The following is a 19,188-nucleotide window of genomic DNA, read 5'->3' on the forward strand; positions in this document are numbered from 1 at the left end:
TAGGAAGCCTCCTATGGAAATGGAACAGCCGACGATGACGTGGCTTCATGGAACTCCATCCCCGCGAGTGAACGGCGGACTGTCAAGCGCTGTAACACGAAGCGTCCAAAGTGTCACATAGCTATGGTTTTCATTTGGGATCACAAGAAACTCGGCTTCATGTAATGTATACAGTTAATTTCTTACAAACATTTCCAATGCCATTGCTTTGTAGTTTCTACACAGAAACATTTGCCTGCTAATGCTAGCCGCATGCTAACTGTCAAAAGTTTGAGTCAGGATGTTTGTATAACTGTAAACATTGCAGGTTTTATAACGTCACGCTGACAGTATTCTTGTTATTATCGTTGTTATTATTGTTATTTTCAACTCTGTGATAGGCGGTTGTCGTCGAGAGCATCGATGTTTGACCAGTTACCAGTCCTCGTAGTAGCAGGGTTTTGATACTAACATGAGCTAGTATTCTAACCACTTGCTGGAGAGCTGGTGAATGTTTTCGCTTGTTCTTCCCGAGGAAGTCCGTAACTGCTTAGCAGAAGTGTCGCTTGGTGTTGGATGCAACTAGTGGAACGTTGTTCCGTTACTAGTCCCGTTTGATAACACTGTCTTATTACCGTGTAATTGCTGTGTTTCCCGCTTGGGGAGTGTAGTAGGAATGGATTCGGAGGCGGCCACTTTTGAGATTGCATCACGCGAAAAGACAACGGAATATAATGTTTCAGTATGTATAGTTTGGATTGCAGTAATATAAAAATTAAAAAAAATCACATAATCTCAATTATTTTGATGGAAATTTTTGAAAAAACTGAACTTCAAAAGGTGTGGCTTTACATACACACTATATATTTTTTTATTTATTGTCTTTATTTTTACAAAAAAAAGTAATAGAACTGAATTCTTAACATTGTCGGTATCAAAGTCTGCAAATAATAGAGAATCTGAAGCAAATAATAAGAATAAGAATAATAGAAATAAATATTTTGTATTTCTGCCATTTGCACAGTCAATGCATGGGGTGTCTAAACATGTTTTCCACCACTGTACACCACTGTACACAGAATTCACATTTAATAACCAGCCAACCTAAACTGCTGAGATGAAGTACGTATTCTTGGCCTGTCTAATTTTGTCTTATTCAGTGAAAAGAAAATTCTAAACTGCCCCTTTTTCTACAGTGTTATGAGCAGTAAAACTAAATGCGAGATTAAATTCTCATTTAAAGCATCATACTGGGGACCAATAAGGTTTGCACTTCTTCAATGAGAGGTCATTTGGGGATTTTCCTCAAGTCTCGTCTAGTCTTGACTTCCAGTCCAGACTATTTGTTCTATGTGTTGTTACCTCGCCTGCGGACGTTGTTTTTAATGCAGTTTGTCTGTGTTCAAAATTACTTGAAAAGTTATGGACAGATTTGTATGAAATTTATATGAATTGATTCAATGTCGGGAGTGATCCAGTGTGTTTTTCTAGTTTTTCACACACAGTGGTAGCAAAGCTAGCAGGCAGCAACACTCAGGTGGGTCAGTCATAGTCACTAACTTTTTAAAAGGTGCTGATAAAGCACTCATCTCTGGCGTCAACAGGAAGTGAGTAATAAGATTCATTCACAAAAAGCGGGTTAGCAGATGTTCATTTTGCTTACCAAACACAGCACAACACTTGTGCATAAACACACAACAGATGACCTCACATGACGCACAAGTGTGAAATGGACAAGAAAACGGGGTCTTAAGAAGTAAAATCGAGCAGACCATCAAAGGGCTTGGCATCTTCACCAGCGCTGGGAGCTGAATGGACTTGTTAATCACTTAGCAAAACACTTCCCACTCAATTCATTCCACTTCTTCTTGGGCAAACACTTGTACACTGTGAGATCAAACAGGAAAAGAAACCTGAGATGGAGAACCGGAGGGAAAAGGAGGAGACTCAAAGAGATTGTAATCAGATATTCATGCGGGACGGAGCTCTGTGGGGACGAGGAGTTTGTCACAGGATGCGTGCGAGAGAGACTGGCATGACGATTACAGAGCCTTCTGAGCTGAGGAGACGAAAGACGGGTGAATAAACGCATTCCTCATACAAGCGGGGCCGTGTTCAGTACTGTGCTGCTTGGCGACGGGAAATATGGGCCATGTATACAATAGTGACAATACGGGCATTATTTCCTGGCGGTGCCACTGCTGTGTGGAAGCATATGAAATGAGCAGTTGAAGTGGAGATGCATGTTTTTTGGCTCATTTCTCCGTCATTTGCCACAAGTACTTGTAAATACCGTTTGATCAAGCATGAAATCAATCATTTAAATTGACTACAAATAGGCTTTGGGATTTGCACCGTCGTGAAAAATATATATTCAGAAAGATCTGTTTTCCAGGGAATGTGACACAACTCTTCAAAAACTTGATTTACTCTCTGTAGTGTAGCTACATGTTTATTTACAACATAGTTGCGGATTATTTATGACCAATATAAAAGATTTTAGCTGCAATGCAGCTTTTGTTGATGTGTTTTATTGCGAAATGTTAGCAGAGCTGCCGCACCTATTGCTAGCAGCTGTAATAACTTTCTGTTAAAGTAAGACATGCAGAACAACCTGAGTAACCCACACTCTTCTTCTAAGTGTTGTATAGTATTTTCATATACTTGCTCACACAAACTTAACATCAACTAATGGGACTCTGCCACCATTTTCTTAAATTGCAGGCTTTTATTTACGCCTCTCTTTAGACAATACAGTACAGACAATACTCTATAGTGTCTAAATCATTTTATCAGGGTTAGGGTTAGGGTTATTAATTCAAACCTTATGTAATCTACGTGACACATTTCTTCAGTGAAACTGTATTTTAAACTGTCAACATGTTTTATGAACCATATTCAGTGCTGGGCTCAGGGGTGTTGCTTGCTGCATGGGCTCTGGCTGTTGCTCCAGTCCACAAAGTTCTGAGCAAGAATTCCCCCATGCTATCGAAGATGCATCCCATAATCTGGGCGTGACCGGTCTGTGTGAGGTGTGGAGGGCGAAAAGGAACGGTGACAGAACAGGTCTGTGGGGTGCACCACTGCTGCTCAACCAAACATGTGTCACATATTCTGACCTTGCTGGGAGGTGACCTGTAATGCACACCACTGGTACCGGATCACTGGTTGCACAGTGTCAAAAAACGTGACCTCTCCAGGTGCGTGGCAGCTCAGTGCAGCAGGTGGATGATGGGATCAGTTGCCTACATGACTATGTGCATCATCAGTTCATTCAGTTGCATAACCGCTCTCCTTTTGTCCTTAAAACTTCATCATCTGAGATGAATGGAAAGTCAACAAGGCCGTGCATGCTGAGGCAGAAACCCGTACGCTCAAAACATCGGACTTCCTGAGAATAGGGAAACTTTTTTTTTTTGTGAAGACACAATCGCTTCAAAAGTTCCTAGCTCTAAAGAGAAGACTGTCAGATTCCAAGTAACACCATGTGAATCAAGGGCCTTAAAACGACAACAAAGTCTCACAAGCTAGTCAAACAAGAACAGGCATGTTCTGCTCCTTATGTTTGCTGACATCAATCATAGACATTAGTGTAAGCAGTCTGGTATTGCCATACACAGGCTGAGAGAACTGCATGCACAAGCTGTTGTAAAGAAGCAGTGTGTGAGAGTTGACTGGCTAGGTGTCGTGTCAAAGCTCATGCCAGGGAACATCTGGGTCCATTTTATTTGGAGCCTCTCTTTGGACCAAAGAGGTTTCAGATGCGTGAGAAATGTATGAAAGGCGGTGACATGTTTTTCTCTCTCTCACCTACAGACTCCTCTTCCAGTCAGCAACAAGCCAAGTGTAGCGGCGGCGATGATAAGGACACTTCCATGACCTACCTAGGTGTTTCACTGCGAGGCCTGTCTCTGGCCTGGTTGTCCATGACACAAGCTGCCACCCCGGACACGCGCTTCCACCCAAAATGGAGGGTGATCATGTTGGTCTCCCTGCTGGCTTTCCTGCTGACGTTATTCCTGCACAGAACGGTCAGCAACAGGGACCTGAGTGGCGGAAGTCACGTCAAGACGGACACTTTTCATTTACACCCAAATGGAAGGAGTCATGACATATTCAAGGACTCGGCCAGACGAGACCATCGGAGAACAGAGAGGGTTTATAATGCTACTTACCCACTGAGTCCTCCTGTTAAGACGCCGCTTGGTCTCAGATACAGGATAGGCGTCATTGCTGACTTGGACACTGCGTCACGTAGCGCCAAAGATCAGACGTGGTTCAGCTATATGAAACTTGGATACTTGACTGTGTCTGCTAGCGCTGACCACCTGGATGTGGAGTGGGACACTGACACGGTGACTCTGGAGAGTCACCTGGCTGAAAAAGGACGAGGTAGTAGCGAACAAATCTGGTAGTTGCTGAAGGAACTCGGGTTTAACTGACTCCCTCCCCCTGCAGGCATGGAGCTGTCCGAACTGGTGGTGTTTAATGGTCATCTGTATAGTGTGGACGACCGAACGGGGGTGGTGTTCAGGATCGAGGGCAGGCAGGCCGTGCCCTGGGTGATTCTGCCTGACGGAGACGGCTCTGTATCCAAAGGTCAGACGCAGGACTGCTTATTTGCGGAACTCAAACTGACCCATCCATGTGTGATGTGTGCAGGGTTCAAGGCCGAGTGGCTGGCTGTGAAGGACGAGCATCTGTTTGTGGGTGGTCTGGGAAAGGAGTGGACCACAACCTCTGGAGAAGTTGTGAACAACAACCCAGAGTGGGTGAAGGTCGTTGGTCACCATGGAGACGTTGAGCACGAGAACTGGGTTCCACACTACAACGCCCTGCGAGGGGCAGCTGGAATCCAACCACCAGGTTCATGACATTATTGTTTTTTTTCTCTTAACTTAGCCTCTCCTAACCTTGCTGACCTTTCTTCAGGCTACCTGATTCACGAATCGGCAGCATGGAGCGAGCGCCTCCAACGCTGGTTCTTCCTCCCCCGCCGTGCCAGCCACCAACACTACGAGGAGACCGCTGATGAGCGCCGGGCCACCAACCTCCTCCTCTCCTGCGCCGCCGACTTCAAACACATAAGCGTCCGTCACGTCGGCCCGCTCAACCCCACCCACGGCTTCTCCTCTTTTAAATTTGTGCCGGACACTGACGATCAAATCATTCTGGCTCTCAAGTCTGAAGAGGATGCGGGAATGATCGCCACCTACATCATCGCTTTTACACTTGATGGACGTGTGCTGATGCCGGAGACCAAGATCGGGAATGTGAAGTTTGAAGGTTTGGAGTTCATTTAAACTGACCCCATACTGGTTACAACATGTACTTCTAAATCTATATCTACTTTAGATGCATCATAGCGCCTTTAAAAGGTCAAACATTTGAAGACTTATGCAAAGAATTCTGGGTAAAAAGGGATGAGAAACCTGGCCTGCTTGGTCAGACATTTCACTGTCTCAACTGAATGTCAATAATCTACTTGATTTTAACCACCAACTGTGGAAGTTTAATGACACTGATTTATATTTATATTGATGCAATGTAGTCGCTGCTGTTGCGACGTCAATGTCTTACATGTGTGTTTGTACCTATTTAATACAGACCTTATTTTCAGATTCCTCAGTAATATATCTTTTGTACACTCGACTTGATTAAATGCCTTCAAGAGGAGACACTGCTTATTTTTGATGTGATCCATTGAAACGCATCTTAAGGTCCATTCCATTATCTCACTAAACTTTAGTATCATGTGTCCAGACATTTGGGTCACACTCATTCGGTACAACAAAAGCAGTGAATCTGTTGGCATTATTTCACCAGCTGAGCTTGTTTTGGACCTCAGAGTTTGGCCACATCTCGTGCACTAACTGGATTTAACGCTCAACCTCCAACCCCTGAGCATCTGATACGTGTAGAGTATCAGACATTGTTTTGTCTCAGCAGCCTCAAATGACTGTTTACTAGATGGATGGATGGATTTACCTTAAAAAACAACAATAATGTCGTAATGTGTGGGCTAAATAAAGATTTGATCATCGGGGGGTCAGTACTTTCATACCATCAAAGTCTGAAGTACAGAACCGAAAAATACTTCACTTTTTATTAAGAATTTCTGGAAGCTGTTGAATTTAAATGAAAAAAGAATCTGATCTGGCTACAAGCTTGTTGCCATGACGACCGTATGCTCACAGTCTGTTTGGACGGTTTTGAAGGTTTCGAGTTTGGTGAAGAAATCCACCATTCTCCGATCGCTGTGTCTCAGCTCACAGAAGACTCCCCTTGACCCTGAGAGGAAACAGTTGGAGTGAAAAGGCATGTTGAAGACCAGGAATAATAACTTTTTTGAGTCAGGAAATTCTATCCGCATCTACTTGTCATGACCTACCAGTGCTCCGTACGGAAGACAACAACTGACCAATCATACGCCTGACTGGTGTGGGGTCAGTGACTCGTGGAAGCACTTGAGCAGTGACCAGTGAAGGAAAGTCCTCAAACACAGAGTCACTTATCACCCTCTGGAGACGGAAGAAAATTGGAAAATGTTAGTATTTAATTATCATTGATCTGTCACTCAATCTGTCACCTGGATTTTGGCGGCCACTGATTTAGCATCGGTGAGAGCCAGAGTGTAACCGCACAGGCCCAAGTCATCCTCCAGCACAAGAGCACAAAGAGGCGATGGAGAGATCTCACCTGTGGACAGACTACAACCAGAGTGGGGACATGTTTATCTGATGGGAGTGTCATACTTTATACCTGTCACTGATCAGAGGAGGCTGTGTTGTGTCCTGAAGCATCTCCCTGTATATTCTCTGAACTTCCACCTGCGACAAAAATCCTTTAAAAAAAACAAACAAAAAGGTTTTCATCCACATGTTGTATCTTCACCTGGTCCTCTGGGCAGTAGGGTCTTGTGCAGTACACAGCCGTCCTCGGTGGATGCCTGAATAGATCCCTGCTTCCATGACCCGGAAGCATCCTCTGCAGACAAAACAAAACAAGTCATTTTACCATCACTCTGTCTCCAATTCCCAGGTCAAACTACCATTTTTCCCAAGACGATAACCTTCATAACTCGGATGCAAGGGAGAAACGAGTTTGGGTGAAGGAAGCTATGGCGACCTCTTCCGGAATAGTAAAGTACTACAAGCGCTAAGCCATTAAATGAAGGGGCACAAAGAATTTTAACAAAGTTCCGAAGAACCACACACAGAATTAGCATAATCCACTCAGTTGACATAAGATCATGAAGTTCACCTGGAACTCTCCGGAGAGACCTCCTCTAAAGCTCCAGGGTTCAGGGTCATCGTTCATTAGCTGCATGGAGGGTCGGCCCCGTCCTCCTGTGTCAGGAAGGATGACAGCGGACCATCATGTGAAGCGGAAACAGACCAGAGAGAGGAACAAAGCAGGCTTTAAAACATGTATTTTTCAATGACCAATCCAACAGTTTTGGATTGGATTGTTTGACTATCAGTATTTATTGTTTATTTCAGATTTTCTTCAGTTACAGACTGTCTGGTCCAAACTGAGTGTGACCCATTCCTTTCGGAGGAAACTTGCAAGCTGTATTCAGCCATGTTGCTTTTGGGCGCAGCGTGTGGTAAGAAGTGTCTGCTCTCCATCATGAAGTGAAACAACAACAGGGAAAAATCTGCCTCTCATAGCTCTCACCCAAAGTCTTCACGTAGGCCCGTGCCATGCCGACGCCGCTCTTGATGTCACAGATGTAATTGTAGAGGTCGTAGAGAATGTTGCGGTTGGGGGCGTTGGACAGTCGGTTGAACATCTGCACCACCGACTCGCACATCTCGTCGAACTGCTGCGCACGTGAGCACCACTCTGCCGTCTGAAACGCACCAAACAGTGAGAACGATGTCCACCCCTGGAGCGTGGACTCACAGACCTGGGCCGCGTCAGCTGAAAGGGCTCCGCAGTGGGATTTTAGCCAGTCCAGCTCCTGCAGCATGCTCCTGGCCTTCGGGCCGTGTTCGTACGGCAGGTAGAAGAGGTCCGACAGCAGCCGCAGGTCGTCCAAAGTTAGTGGCTCAGCCGTGTATAGAGGGTTCTCTCCAGGCCCTGGAACATAGGGGCTGTCCCCCATGTCTGTCTGCATGGGCTCCTCTTCAGAGGGGTCTTTTCTGAGGCTGGACGAAGCAGGACGAGCACCTGCAGAGGTCACTAGAACATGTCTCTTACACTTGTCTTGGTAAATAAACAGTGTGTTTGAGGCCTCCGAATCCTACCTCTGGGCTGATCTGTCAGGAGAAACTCCTGCAGCCAGTCAGTGAGAGCCAGCGTCAGAGCTTTTTGGGGACTGTAGCACGGGTCTTCCTCCTCATCACCTGGTGGAGGGGTCACAGAGCTGTCAGCTAGATCACTGCCAAAGTGGCAGAGCACATTGTTAAAATGTATTTTCACGGTTGCTCCTTAGAAACAGAGATCTTCCGATCCACTTCAACTCTAATTGTGGATCACACAACAACACAGCTTTTAGGGTCAAACATCTCCATCACTGTGACAATTCAAGGACAGGCACTACGGCATCTGCAAGAGGCTCACAGTATAACTGCCCAGTCTGGATTGAGTTGACTTGGCTCAGGTATCAAGTTCCTTGTTTCAAATACTGATAGCAGCAGTATTCCCCAAGGGGATTGGAGACGTGGAGCACTTCGCTTAGACGAGTGGATGACACTGCATAGCTTGACACAGCTGTCTTGTTCTATCATTGCCCAAAATATTGAGTTTGGCAAATCAGAAAGTAACACGCTAGAGGAGACCTAACACAAATCCCTGACTACAGCGACACTCACCCATCTCCACGTCCCGCTGATCTCCATCGGGGGACGTTTTGCACCAAGTCGCTAAAGAGTGGATGGCGACAAAATTCGGATGAAACTCACAGTTGGGGTTGGTGAGCACCCCTCTCAATTTGGGGATCAGCTCAGTGGAACGATCCTGGGGGAAAAGACACATTCACTTTTATGGACACACACACACACACACACACACACACACACACACACACACACACACACACACACACACACACACACACACACACACACACACACACACACACACACGCACGCACGCACGCACGCTCACACGCGTTTCTATCCTTGTGGGGACATTGTGAGGTTTCTCATTGACATAACCCTTCCCCTAGCCTCTCACCATAAACCTAACCATCCAAAAGAAATGGCAAACCTTAACCAGGACTCTGAACCAAACGTAAACCCAATTATAATGACCTAGTTATTTTGAACTCTTCATCCTCAAATTGAGGCTTCACTTTATGAGGTGCAGCCAAAAATCCTCACAAAGTCACACAGTCCTCACAAGGATAGTGTCTTGTAAAGAATTGGTGTCCACAAAGTAGGATAAACAAGCCCCTCCACACACACACACACAAACAGGAAAGTCATCCGTTCACCTTGTAAGGTCCCAGAAAAAGCCTCTGTGGGTCGTAGTCGTTGGCGTGAATATTGTCCCAGATGACGGGTGCTCGCTTTAACACTGACGAAACCTCGTCGATGGACTCAACTGGAATTTTGTTGGACACTACTTTTGGACCTGAAAGGACATGAATGAGTAACTTGTTTCCTTTACGCAGGAGCGGAGCTAACAGTCAATCAACATAGTGACCACCAGTCTGTAACTTATCACTCCATTTTGAAACACCCCGTTCCGCCTCACCTGTCCACAGTATGTCAATCCCAGGCAGCAGATTGTCTCCCACAGTGTGCAGGTAAGAGGACTGGGCCACGTCGGGAATGCAAAACGCAGCACAGTAATCTGCAGTTACGAGAGGACGATGGTAAACGAAACATATCCGGACAGCAGCGACCAATATTGATATCTCTCACCGGTGGGACAGAAGAGGAAGGTCTCAGGTTCTCCTAAATGTTGGTAGATCTCATTAGTGAGCGCCACCTGAGCGTGTGCGAAGGAGCTGAAGGCTTGTTTGTCCGCTGGACACATCTCCGACTCAATGTCATCGAAGAGTAAAGAGAAGGAGCGGCAGCCGAACTGTCTCACCTGAGGAGCAAGCAGACATCCTTGCGTGATTGACTTTCACGCCCCCTATATGGCGTGTATTGACTCACTAAAAAAAAACAGAAATCTGTTTTCTATTGTCTTAAATGAGAACCATGAGGGAAACCATCTCGCTGCCATACCTGGTCCAGCTTCCTCTTGAGAGCCGCAACCTCTTTCGGGTTGGAGAATGTAATGTCCAGGCCAGGAGAGATGGCGTATACGAACTCCACATTGTGCTTTTTCGCGGCAGATATCAGAGCCATGAGTTGATCTGAGGGGGAGTAGACAGGAGATGTGAACAACACGTTTTTAGCTAATACTGTTGGCCTATATTTATTTTAGCAATCAATCTAAAGCCATTTCAAGCATTTGAAATATAGTTGATCCAAATGTCCAGCTGAAGACACTTCCTTAAGATTTTTCACTTCTTTAGTAAGCCTGTTCACCTGTTTATGACTGGCAGACCAGCTAATCCCTTTAAAGGATTATAATACAGAACCACATGTACATAGACGTTACTGTAGAAGGTAGTTGCTGACAGATCCATTTGAGACTGAGGCGGGGTCCACACCTGCTTCTCCAGCAGAGTACAGCTCTCTCCAGTACATCCTGTGCTTGTAGTCATCCTTGGGTGCGTACAGATATGTGTTCAGGCCCAACTTCTGCTCCCTGCAACACCAACAGCACATCTCTTATCTCCGTGAAGCAGAGTAGTAGTAGTAGTAGGAGAAACCAGTAAGAGTATATTAGAGGAACCAATCCGGTTCGTGGACGAGATAAATGAGGAGGTAAAGAGGACAGGTGTGACAAGGGAGGAAGATCAAGATGGCAGCACAGCAAGATTCGTTCTTTATGCTACTACACAGACCTGCATTTATTGAGCAGCGCACTTGGATATAGAGACGAGGAACTTCTTGAAATACACTGTGATTACATAATAGGAAAGCACATGTACAACATACCGTTTGAAAAGGTCTGTTCTTTGCTCCATAGTCCATGGACGCCCATAAAAACCTGCAGGGACATGGGTCAACACATCCATTTAATGGTTATCTCTTTGAAATCTCACACGTTTCTTTTGTTTACATTGTGTACACCCGGCTGCCAACGATCCCAAGGTTGATGATCCGGTTTGTAGCGACGGTTCCGCTCTGCTCACCTTCAACCACCCCGCTGAGGAAGCGCCTCTTCCCGGTCTGGCCCTTCTCTTCGCTCGGTGTAGCCATGATCCGTCAAATGTCCACCCGTCACGGTTGTTTACAGTCCAGTCCCGCTGTCACGGCTCAGTCTTCGGTCAATTACCGTCATGCGCATGCGCCGGACACTTGATTAAATTTTCGCCAAGTGCTGATCTCAGTTGCAGAATGGAATAATAGATGTAGATAACTTTGCAATAAATGGACTTTGACTGGAACTGGGGTTTCGATTCAAGTCTGAGACACGTTATGAGCGCGTCTACCGGGTCTCGTGTCTTAAAGGAACAGACTCGCGGACGTTTAAAGGGCCAGTACACTGTAAATAAACGCGATCGGAGTGAATAGGTACCATAATACCGTGTTTGCTTGGTTTCACTTTGAAATCTTAGCGGATTCTCTTGAATTTATAAAATGCTGTGACTACACTGAAAGCGATCATAATTTTTAATCACCTCTCTCTGAATTAAATTCACCTATTTAACAGTTTTGGTGCTTCTTGTATGATAGGATTATTTTACATAAACGTTTTGGGCAAAAAGCCCCATTAATTTCAGGCAATTTCAGGCATTTTCCACTAAACACTCCTCTCACCATCATTCGCAGAATCTTAACAACAGCCTCAAACATTTATTTTTCACATATAAAACGTACATACAAAACAGTGTTAGTGCTATGGAATGGAGGACAACCAAAGAAAGTGATTTAACTTACACTTGCTGACATGAATAATTGCTACAAAATTACAGAGGAAAAGGCTCAAAATGAAAACACGTATTTCCAGGAACTTCTTTGTCACTTGTGTTCAGCACTGAGCCGCTGCCTCCCTTTTTCCTCTCTGGGCTTCTTTCAGCAGAGAATCAAAGTCCAGTTCCTCGAATCTGCTCCGAGCTGGAAACAAGTCTGGACCTCTGTTTGCATCTGGAAAAGAAGAGGAGGATAATAGGTCACGATTGGATTCTAAAACTTGTTTAATGTCTTCTCCACAGTTACTGTGTCATCCAGCCGGCCCGCCTTATTTTAGTACAACTATGTTTTACTGTTTGGGTTCACATTTTTGATTTTGGTAAGCACTGTCGACCACAAGCTGTTGGAATACATCAGAAAAGGCTGAGACAGTCATGTAGGTGACGTGAAGCATTTATGATATAAGATGTTATAATTCTGCTTTATTTCCAGTTATATGGTTTAACTTCAATTTAGTTCAGAGTTATACCTAAATCAGCATAGCTTGATTTACAAAACTGCCTCCTTCCACCGAAGCAGATGTCAAATGGCAGCTCATCAGGCCGCCGCAGCTTCACACCGTTGTCAATAGCCGAAAAAGCATCCTGCGTGTGGAAGAAAGTCACAAAGCCGTAATGGTCGCTGCAAAACAATAAATAAAAATATGAGAACGCAATCAACCCGAAAAACAAAACATACAAACAAGTTCACAAACCCTTTGTCTCTGAAGTGCAGGGACACACATTCCACCTCGCCAAACTGAGAGAAGCGCTCTCTCAGTTCATCGTGGGTCATGGACCGGCGAATGCGGCCGACATAAACCACCCTGCGCTCGTCCTGTGTGTGGGTGGGGAACTGTCATAATGTAGCAAGTGCAAACAAAGGATTTCCTACATCATTTCTGTTTCACTCACAATGGCTTTGAGTTTCTGAAGGCTCAACTCGTGTTCCCGTTGCAGTTTCCTGCTCTCTCGACTGCTCCTGAATAGATCAGAGAAAACACCAGTTTATTAGTCGAGGAGCACCATCTACTGGAGCAGAAAAACAAATGCTTCATGGCAATCCATGGTCTGACTGCAATAGCTTAAGGTTTTTTATATAGGAGTGTGTTAGATACTTGATGTGTGCAACCAGCATTTACCCTTCAGGTATGAAATGGACTCGAATGGGGTTTGTCAGGACAGTACGAAAGGCTGAGTGATGTGAACAGTCAACCCACCTGTACACATTCCTTCTTTGCCTAAAATAAGCCACCGATGGTGATGGCGACCTGGACCGCGACCAAGACCTGGATCGTGACCTGCTGCCGCCCGATCTGGGACGGGACAGTCTGTAGTGAGGTGGTGGGGAACGGGACCGAGATGAAGAACCTGAACTGCTGTGTGACCGTCTGTAAGTAATGAAGGTGGATCATGAAATTGTCAGAAAGACTGTTTAAATGAACACAAAACTGGTACCGTGATCTCTTGGGAGAGCGGGAGCAGGAGGAAGAGCCTGATGATGATGACGACGAGGACGAAGAGGAGGAGCTGGAGTCAGAGCGCCTGGACCTGCAGCGGTATCTCCTCTTCTCTCTGCCTCGGCTCGGCGGGCTGGGGGGGGGCGTTGGGAGACCACATGGATGATCGCAGTCTAACAAGGACAGGTTTGTCTCCAAGTCCTCGGGATTGAAGGTGATGTTTCGAGCGGAGGTACTGTGGTTCTTATCAGCTTTGACACTGCTGCTAGGAGTCTTGACTCTGTAACTCAGAGTGGCACTTGAGGGAGCACAGTAATCATGGTCTGAGGAGACAGTCTGGCATGTGTGAGAGGTAGAAAGCTCTGAGGTGCAACTACTAATCTTCCTGCTGGGGAGAGGGCGAGGGTCAATGATCTGGATGGCCTTGGATACAGCAGAGGTCCGATGTGTCGCTCTCCCACCGTGAGTGCTCACAGTGACCTCAGCAGGGACAGACGCAGGGAAGTCCACCTGTCTCTGGACTTCCTGTGAGGGCTCAGCTGCCACCACAGGCATGAGTGAGGGTAGGAAGGTCTGACCCGATTCAACACTGCGGTCCTGGGTTTGTGAAGGAGAAGCAGTCCCAGTAGAATTGGAGGTCTCACTTTCGTGCTTCCCCTTAGCTGCGGGCAAGTCAATCACAAGGTTAGCAGCGAAATAAGAAGCAAGACATGCAATGATACATAGCAGACACTGTATCCACTGAACATGTTGGACAAATGATATACATCCTTTACTAGCTACACTGCTATTACTCACCTTGTTTCTCCTCAAATTGTTCCAGCAGGCTGGTGACGTCCGCAGCTTCAATTCCTAAATAGGGAAAACAACTTATCATTTATCAAGACTAACTTATCATCATCATGGAGATCACAGAACCAACAGTCTACCTGAGTCACATGTGGAAGTCTGGTCTTGTTTAAGTAACGGTGGTGGCTCCTCTGGAGGCGAGATACTGATGGGAACCTTGATGCCACTCAGCACTGGTACTGTACTCAATTTAGGCTTAGCAGACTTGCTAGTTGGACATGACTCGCATGTTAGTCCAGGTAAGTGCGTGTCAGTAGACTGACTCGTGGTTTGTGCTGTGGCATCAGATACTTCCGAAACATTCGGGCCTGAACTCGCTTCAGAATGTGTCCGTGTCCGTGTGTCTGTGTTGGACTCCACCTTGGGCAGAGCCGAGGTCAGGGGGAGAAGTACTGGATTTGGAGGATCCACGCTGGGTGATTTTTTGCTCTGACTTTTAGAAACATGCGCATTTTTGCGCTGTGGAATTAGACTCAATTTAGTTGTCGGACAGTGAGGTAGAGGCACGCGAAGAGCGGTCCCTGCCGGGTCCAAACAGTTAAGGGGACCTGAAAGCGTCAAGCTTTGGTCTTGTGAAGTGCTGATCCTGATGCAGTCTGTGGGAGTCCATGAGGTCTTTGGTGTGACACTGTTTTGGTCATGTAAACACAAAATGGGGGTGAGTTCCTTGGGAGGCTCTGGAACAGAAGGCCACTTAGTTTGGTTCCTCTGCTTTTCCACGGGGGGCAGCCTCATGTGCCGCAGCTGTCGGTACTGTTGCAGGCTGAGCGCTTTGGCTTTGGGTGGAGAGTCTTCACCGGCCTTGGTGGTGAGTTCTGGAGCCACCTCTGGTGAGTTGCTGGGATTCTCCTGAGCAAGATGTGGCTCCAATACTCCCCTTAAATTTCCACAATCAGGCTCCAAAATTTCGTCATACGAAACCACGTGGACTTGGCCGAAGCTCACTTTCTTCTTCTCCCTGACCACCTGAGTTCTGGGAGAGTGTCTATTCACCAGCACGCTCCTCAGTGGTTTGCACTGATACTTCTTTGCATATCCATGCTCGTCTTCTGTGGGCACTAGAGGCTCATCGTCGTCATCAGAAACAACATTGATCTCCTCATCACTGTCGCCAGAGGGACGCTTGTACTTCCACACCTCTTCTTTGGAGAACAATGTACTTTTCTTACTCTCATGAGACGAAGCAGAACCTCTTATCTCCTCCACCTCCAGCTTCAGGCAGTACGGGTGCATGATCTTCACCAGGTTGACCAGAGACATGGAGGTGAAGATCTCCACTTCATCCTGCGCAGGTTTTTTCACTGGACTCTGGTTTCCAGACTTGCTGAGCTGCTGACAGTCCTCTTTTCCCTTTCCTGAATCGTTTCTCGTAATGAATGGGGAATTCAGAACCTTAGGTTTCTCAACAACGAACAGTCCTTCCTAAAAGAGAAGAACAAGTTTAGATCAATTTTGATCAGTACCGGGGTATACACCTGACCATGTAACTGGGCTGCTGTGTTCAGACCCACCTTTGTCTTGTCCCTGCACTGCTGGTAGTTCAGCAGCTTGGTGTCTGGCAGCATGTCGAAGGGTGACAGTATCTCCACGTCATCCTCCACACAGTCCAGCATCTCAGTCAGAGCGGACAGCAGCGTCTCATCCTCCACTCCCCTCTTGTCCTGAAATGAAGTTTAGTTCACAAAGCTGTCGACATGAGAGCCGCTTCCTGGTCTGCTATGCTTCCGACGACAACACTTACCTCTGATGAAATTGCAGGCTCATCAAAGATGGCAAGAATGGAGTGATCCATACACGACTGAGGGTCCATCTCCAAGCCCACCACGTCGCCCCCACACAGGCTGAACTGCAGAGAAACAGACATTTGATCATGATTAGTGTCTGCTACCATACAGATTTATATTTTTAGAGAAGCTGGTGCTGAAGACAACGACAGACAATGGAGTCACTCACTTCGTACATTCAGTTTTGTTTGGGTTTCACCTTGAATAAACCATTAGATCCTCAAAACAACACAGTAAGACTGTCACTTGTGTCAGCTCATCAAAGCAGAGTGGTCAAGTCAGAACCCACAAGGTTTTGACCTCAGATGGGCCACCTTTCAATGCCATTATACAGTAATTATACATCACCAGTACAACGTGTAATGAGCTTAGGGAATCAGACAGAGCTATTTAGGATCCATTCTGAAGCTGCTCTACACTACAGTGGGACCCTAACTGTGAAAACGACTGAAATTCAGCTCTATATGTCAGTCTAGGCCTCGGGGCGGGTCCATGCTTAACTCCAGCTGTGGCGGAACTTGCTCATCAGCAGTTAACTTAGGACAGCGACACCAAGCAAGGTGGACAGTGAACTTAAGACTTGATCGTGAAAAACACAAAGTGTGAGTATTGTTTGATCACATGTGGTGGGTCGGTGCTGAAATCGCAGGCTGACACTGTGAACGGGACATTTTGTACAAGAGCAAATGTGCTTCAATTGAACATCTACAAGGCTACATATAGCTACGCTTAGAACGAAACGATACATATAAGTGTTATTTGCGGTACAATTCCTCCGTATATCAATTTCCTTGAGGCACTATCAGTCCGTTCAGCCACGTGTCGTCATGCGGCCTCACTCGCCGGTGAACAAAAGCGGCTCAAACATCGCCCAAACTAGTCATACTGTTGGAAATGACCGACCAACGAGTTCATGTGATGGACACAGTACCTCGTTTGAGGCGTTGACGCGCAGAAAGTCGCTGTTACCGGCGTTTAAACCCCCGTCTTCTTTCCGCCACTGCGCCGCCATCTTGCTGCTCCACATGGTCCTCTGGCAGGCCAGCGGCAGACACGTGGTCACCGGCGGGGCTCAGAGAGCCGGCCCGCTCACCGAGCTCTGCCACACCGCTACAGATGTGGCTATTAACAGTCACTATTTCTTATTTCCATTTTCCTACCCGCGTAAAATTTTGACTTGGTATCTTGAACTGTATTGTTCATTAATAAACTACGTGCAAAAGTATTTAATTTCGAAACGTGTCCTGTTTTGCTTTTACATTTTGGCTTTTTTATTGTCCAGATTTGTCATCTTTAAATTAATCGCTATTTATTCATTTTATTTTATTTTTTTCTAATGTCTGGAAAAATGACCTCTAGTGGCCATACAGTTCCACCGCACGGCTTGGTCGATTATCTGACCGATTATCTGAGGGAACACATCTGATCCCACATGTCACATATTTTCCGATTTATGACCAAATGTTTCCCCAGCTCTCAATTTCAATGTGTAATTCCATCCATATCTTTTTGTTTTAAGGCCTAATTTGTGTCATTCCCTTCGGTTTTTGCATTATCTATTTACAACAGTTTCATTAATAGGTTGCAGCTGGTGACCTCTCCTCTGCTTGACCCTCAACAACTCTCCCACATCGTCATTGTGTGGCTCATCATCTTGATTCCTCTGTAGCGTCGGAAGCATCTCAGTTGTTCTTGCTTGAACGCGTTTTGGTCTTCAATAAACACTTGAATAATTCATCTGCAACTTTTTTTTTCTGGAACTAGACATAGACAGGATTGTTGTATTTGTTGAGCTGTATATAATGCGTAATAAGATTACATGAGATGGTAAATTGGCATGTTAAAGTACGGTGAGGTCATAAAATCCCTTTGTATGTTTGAATAAATGGTGATTATATATACAGTATATATAATCACCATTTATTCAAACATAGGGATTTTATGACCTCATATATATATATATATTCAAACCATATATTATATATTAACATACGTTAATGCGCGCGCTGTACTTCACTTTGACCACTAGATGGCAGCATTTGTCTTCCTCGCCACCTCAGCTGTGGACTATTAAAAGATGTGAACGAGTGAATTTCTGCAGACGAGTGACTCGAGGCTTAACCTTCCCCACCTCTGTCGTCTTTGCTTATCGCCCCCGTTATCTCGTTGCGTCTGGGTCTGAGTCACAGAACGGTTGACCTTTGTGCAGAATGTCACGGTAGGGCGCTCAGAGCAGGTCGGATGCACAAATGTCACCGAGATATCTGGTGGTGTTTGCGCCAGTATAGAAACCGTCCCTGTTATATGCGTGTGATAAAGTTATCACATGCACAGCCTTCCCTCACATCATACATTTCTTGGAACACGTTATTGTCTGTAAAGGGGCCAAAGCATCCACCAGTATCCAGCGGGTGGTGCGTGTGTGCGGAGGTATGTGTGAGTTGTGAGCAGGGGGGGGCGTTTCTGTGTAAGTGGGTCACTTTGCTGCAGCATCCAGCATCCCACCATTGTGTTGGTGTGCATGCACGGTGCATTTATCCTCCTCTACATCTGCTGTCCATTTTGTCCCTCAGTGCTGCCGTTTGAGTTCTGAAATGTGAAGCTCACTCATCCATTCACTGTCAGACACTTGCTTCCCCTCGAGCTCCAGCGAGAGCAGGGTTTTTACTCTGAATCTTTTGGGAGAGAGAAAGCATTTGCCTCTTCTGTCATGTTTCTCACTCTCCTGCCATCACCTGGTTTCCTCAGCTGAGCGCTGCTGAATGAAAAAGGAGCTGTGAGGTTTCAGAAGTCGGGTGCCTCCAAGTCACATTGTGTGAGTCTTTAGCTCTGCTGCTTTCAGTGGTGCGAGCGGCTCCGTCTGGAAAAGTTGTGTGCGTGAACTTCTGACCTTTCCAGCAGCGTGTTTAAAAAGAGTCAAAAGCACTCTGATCTTTAACTTGACACCATCTTGACTTTTGAGTTGTGCTGCTTTCGTCCTGGTTTGATTCCGTCTTGTTTCTATTTCTTGTGCTTTGACAGCAGAGCAGAGGAATGCCCTCCCACATGGTGCAGAACATCTGTTCACGAAAAACTGAGGTCTGAGAGGAAGGAGGAAGAGGCTTTCACAAGACACAACAGGGGAAAGCGGGGCTTCCAGAAGGCAAAAATA

At 46.0% G+C, this 19,188-nt stretch overlaps 3 protein-coding genes across 7 annotated transcripts; 1 reads left to right on the forward strand and 2 right to left on the reverse strand.

The window, feature by feature from the left end:
- The first annotated feature begins 27 nt into the window (after window positions 1-27).
- On the forward strand, window positions 28-6,001 carry LOC128753649 (soluble calcium-activated nucleotidase 1-like). 2 transcript variants are annotated; one of them, XM_053855544.1, is made up of 5 exons: window positions 28-161; window positions 3,796-4,371; window positions 4,438-4,578; window positions 4,642-4,845; window positions 4,912-5,999. In XM_053855544.1, exons 2-5 carry the CDS (start codon window positions 3,855-3,857, stop codon window positions 5,280-5,282), a joined length of 1,233 nt encoding a protein of 410 aa, XP_053711519.1. In that variant the 5' UTR covers window positions 28-161; window positions 3,796-3,854; the 3' UTR covers window positions 5,283-5,999. The 2 variants fall into 2 exon arrangements, with proteins under 2 accessions (XP_053711519.1, XP_053711518.1); XM_053855543.1 differs by lacking the exon at window positions 28-161 and adding an exon at window positions 438-2,057 and having other exon boundaries at window positions 4,912-6,001.
- On the reverse strand, window positions 4,749-11,471 carry LOC128753648 (protein O-GlcNAcase-like). 3 transcript variants are annotated; one of them, XM_053855541.1, is made up of 17 exons: window positions 11,186-11,471; window positions 10,989-11,040; window positions 10,598-10,695; window positions 10,167-10,297; window positions 9,855-10,026; window positions 9,685-9,783; window positions 9,422-9,561; window positions 8,799-8,943; window positions 8,232-8,330; window positions 7,892-8,166; window positions 7,660-7,834; window positions 7,243-7,328; window positions 6,874-6,966; window positions 6,742-6,809; window positions 6,569-6,689; window positions 6,371-6,500; window positions 4,750-6,270 (listed from the first exon to the last, which is right to left on the reverse strand). In XM_053855541.1, exons 1-17 carry the CDS (start codon window positions 11,250-11,252, stop codon window positions 6,140-6,142), a joined length of 2,082 nt encoding a protein of 693 aa, XP_053711516.1. In that variant the 5' UTR covers window positions 11,253-11,471; the 3' UTR covers window positions 4,750-6,139. The 3 variants fall into 3 exon arrangements, with proteins under 3 accessions (XP_053711515.1, XP_053711516.1, XP_053711517.1); XM_053855542.1 differs by having other exon boundaries at window positions 4,751-6,270; window positions 7,892-8,154; XM_053855540.1 differs by having other exon boundaries at window positions 4,749-6,270; window positions 7,660-8,154.
- A 373-nt stretch (window positions 11,472-11,844) lies between these two features.
- LOC128753701 (peroxisome proliferator-activated receptor gamma coactivator-related protein 1-like) lies at window positions 11,845-17,067 on the reverse strand. 2 transcript variants are annotated; one of them, XM_053855666.1, is made up of 12 exons: window positions 16,969-17,067; window positions 15,995-16,099; window positions 15,765-15,914; window positions 15,532-15,675; window positions 14,334-15,459; window positions 14,203-14,256; window positions 13,403-14,066; window positions 13,165-13,335; window positions 12,860-12,926; window positions 12,661-12,782; window positions 12,436-12,587; window positions 11,845-12,140 (listed from the first exon to the last, which is right to left on the reverse strand). In XM_053855666.1, exons 1-12 carry the CDS (start codon window positions 17,062-17,064, stop codon window positions 12,025-12,027), a joined length of 2,967 nt encoding a protein of 988 aa, XP_053711641.1. In that variant the 5' UTR covers window positions 17,065-17,067; the 3' UTR covers window positions 11,845-12,024. The 2 variants fall into 2 exon arrangements, with proteins under 2 accessions (XP_053711641.1, XP_053711640.1); XM_053855665.1 differs by having other exon boundaries at window positions 14,334-15,675.
- Between the last annotated feature and the right edge of the window lie 2,121 nt (window positions 17,068-19,188).

This window comes from Synchiropus splendidus, chromosome 2 (assembly GCF_027744825.2).
Source record: "Synchiropus splendidus isolate RoL2022-P1 chromosome 2, RoL_Sspl_1.0, whole genome shotgun sequence".
Classification (NCBI taxonomy): domain Eukaryota; kingdom Metazoa; phylum Chordata; class Actinopteri; order Syngnathiformes; family Callionymidae; genus Synchiropus; species Synchiropus splendidus.

What these genes read in the sequence shown, in the direction of transcription:
- LOC128753649 (XM_053855543.1), top strand. Translation starts at nt 1,898, where the DNA reads ATGGAGAACCGGAGGGAAAAGGAGGAGACTCAAAGAGATTGTAATCAG. An exon ending in GCTGAGGAGACGAAAGACGG is followed by an intron (nt 2,058 to 3,795) that starts GTGAATAAACGC and finishes TCTCACCTACAG; the next exon opens with ACTCCTCTTCCAGTCAGCAA. An exon ending in AGCTGGAATCCAACCACCAG is followed by an intron (nt 4,846 to 4,911) that starts GTTCATGACATT and finishes ACCTTTCTTCAG; the next exon opens with GCTACCTGATTCACGAATCG.
- LOC128753648 (XM_053855540.1), bottom strand. Translation starts at nt 11,252, where the DNA reads ATGGCTACACCGAGCGAAGAGAAGGGCCAGACCGGGAAGAGGCGCTTC. An exon ending in TCAAGAGGAAGCTGGACCAG is followed by an intron (nt 10,027 to 10,166) that starts GTATGGCAGCGA and finishes CTTGCTCCTCAG; the next exon opens with GTGAGACAGTTCGGCTGCCG. An exon ending in GTCTCTCCGGAGAGTTCCAG is followed by an intron (nt 6,967 to 7,242) that starts GTGAACTTCATG and finishes TTTTGTCTGCAG; the next exon opens with AGGATGCTTCCGGGTCATGG.
- LOC128753701 (XM_053855665.1), bottom strand. Translation starts at nt 17,064, where the DNA reads ATGTGGAGCAGCAAGATGGCGGCGCAGTGGCGGAAAGAAGACGGGGGT. An exon ending in GCGTCAACGCCTCAAACGAG is followed by an intron (nt 16,100 to 16,968) that starts GTACTGTGTCCA and finishes GTTTCTCTGCAG; the next exon opens with TTCAGCCTGTGTGGGGGCGA. An exon ending in CTGCACTTCAGAGACAAAGG is followed by an intron (nt 12,588 to 12,660) that starts GTTTGTGAACTT and finishes ATTGTTTTGCAG; the next exon opens with CGACCATTACGGCTTTGTGA.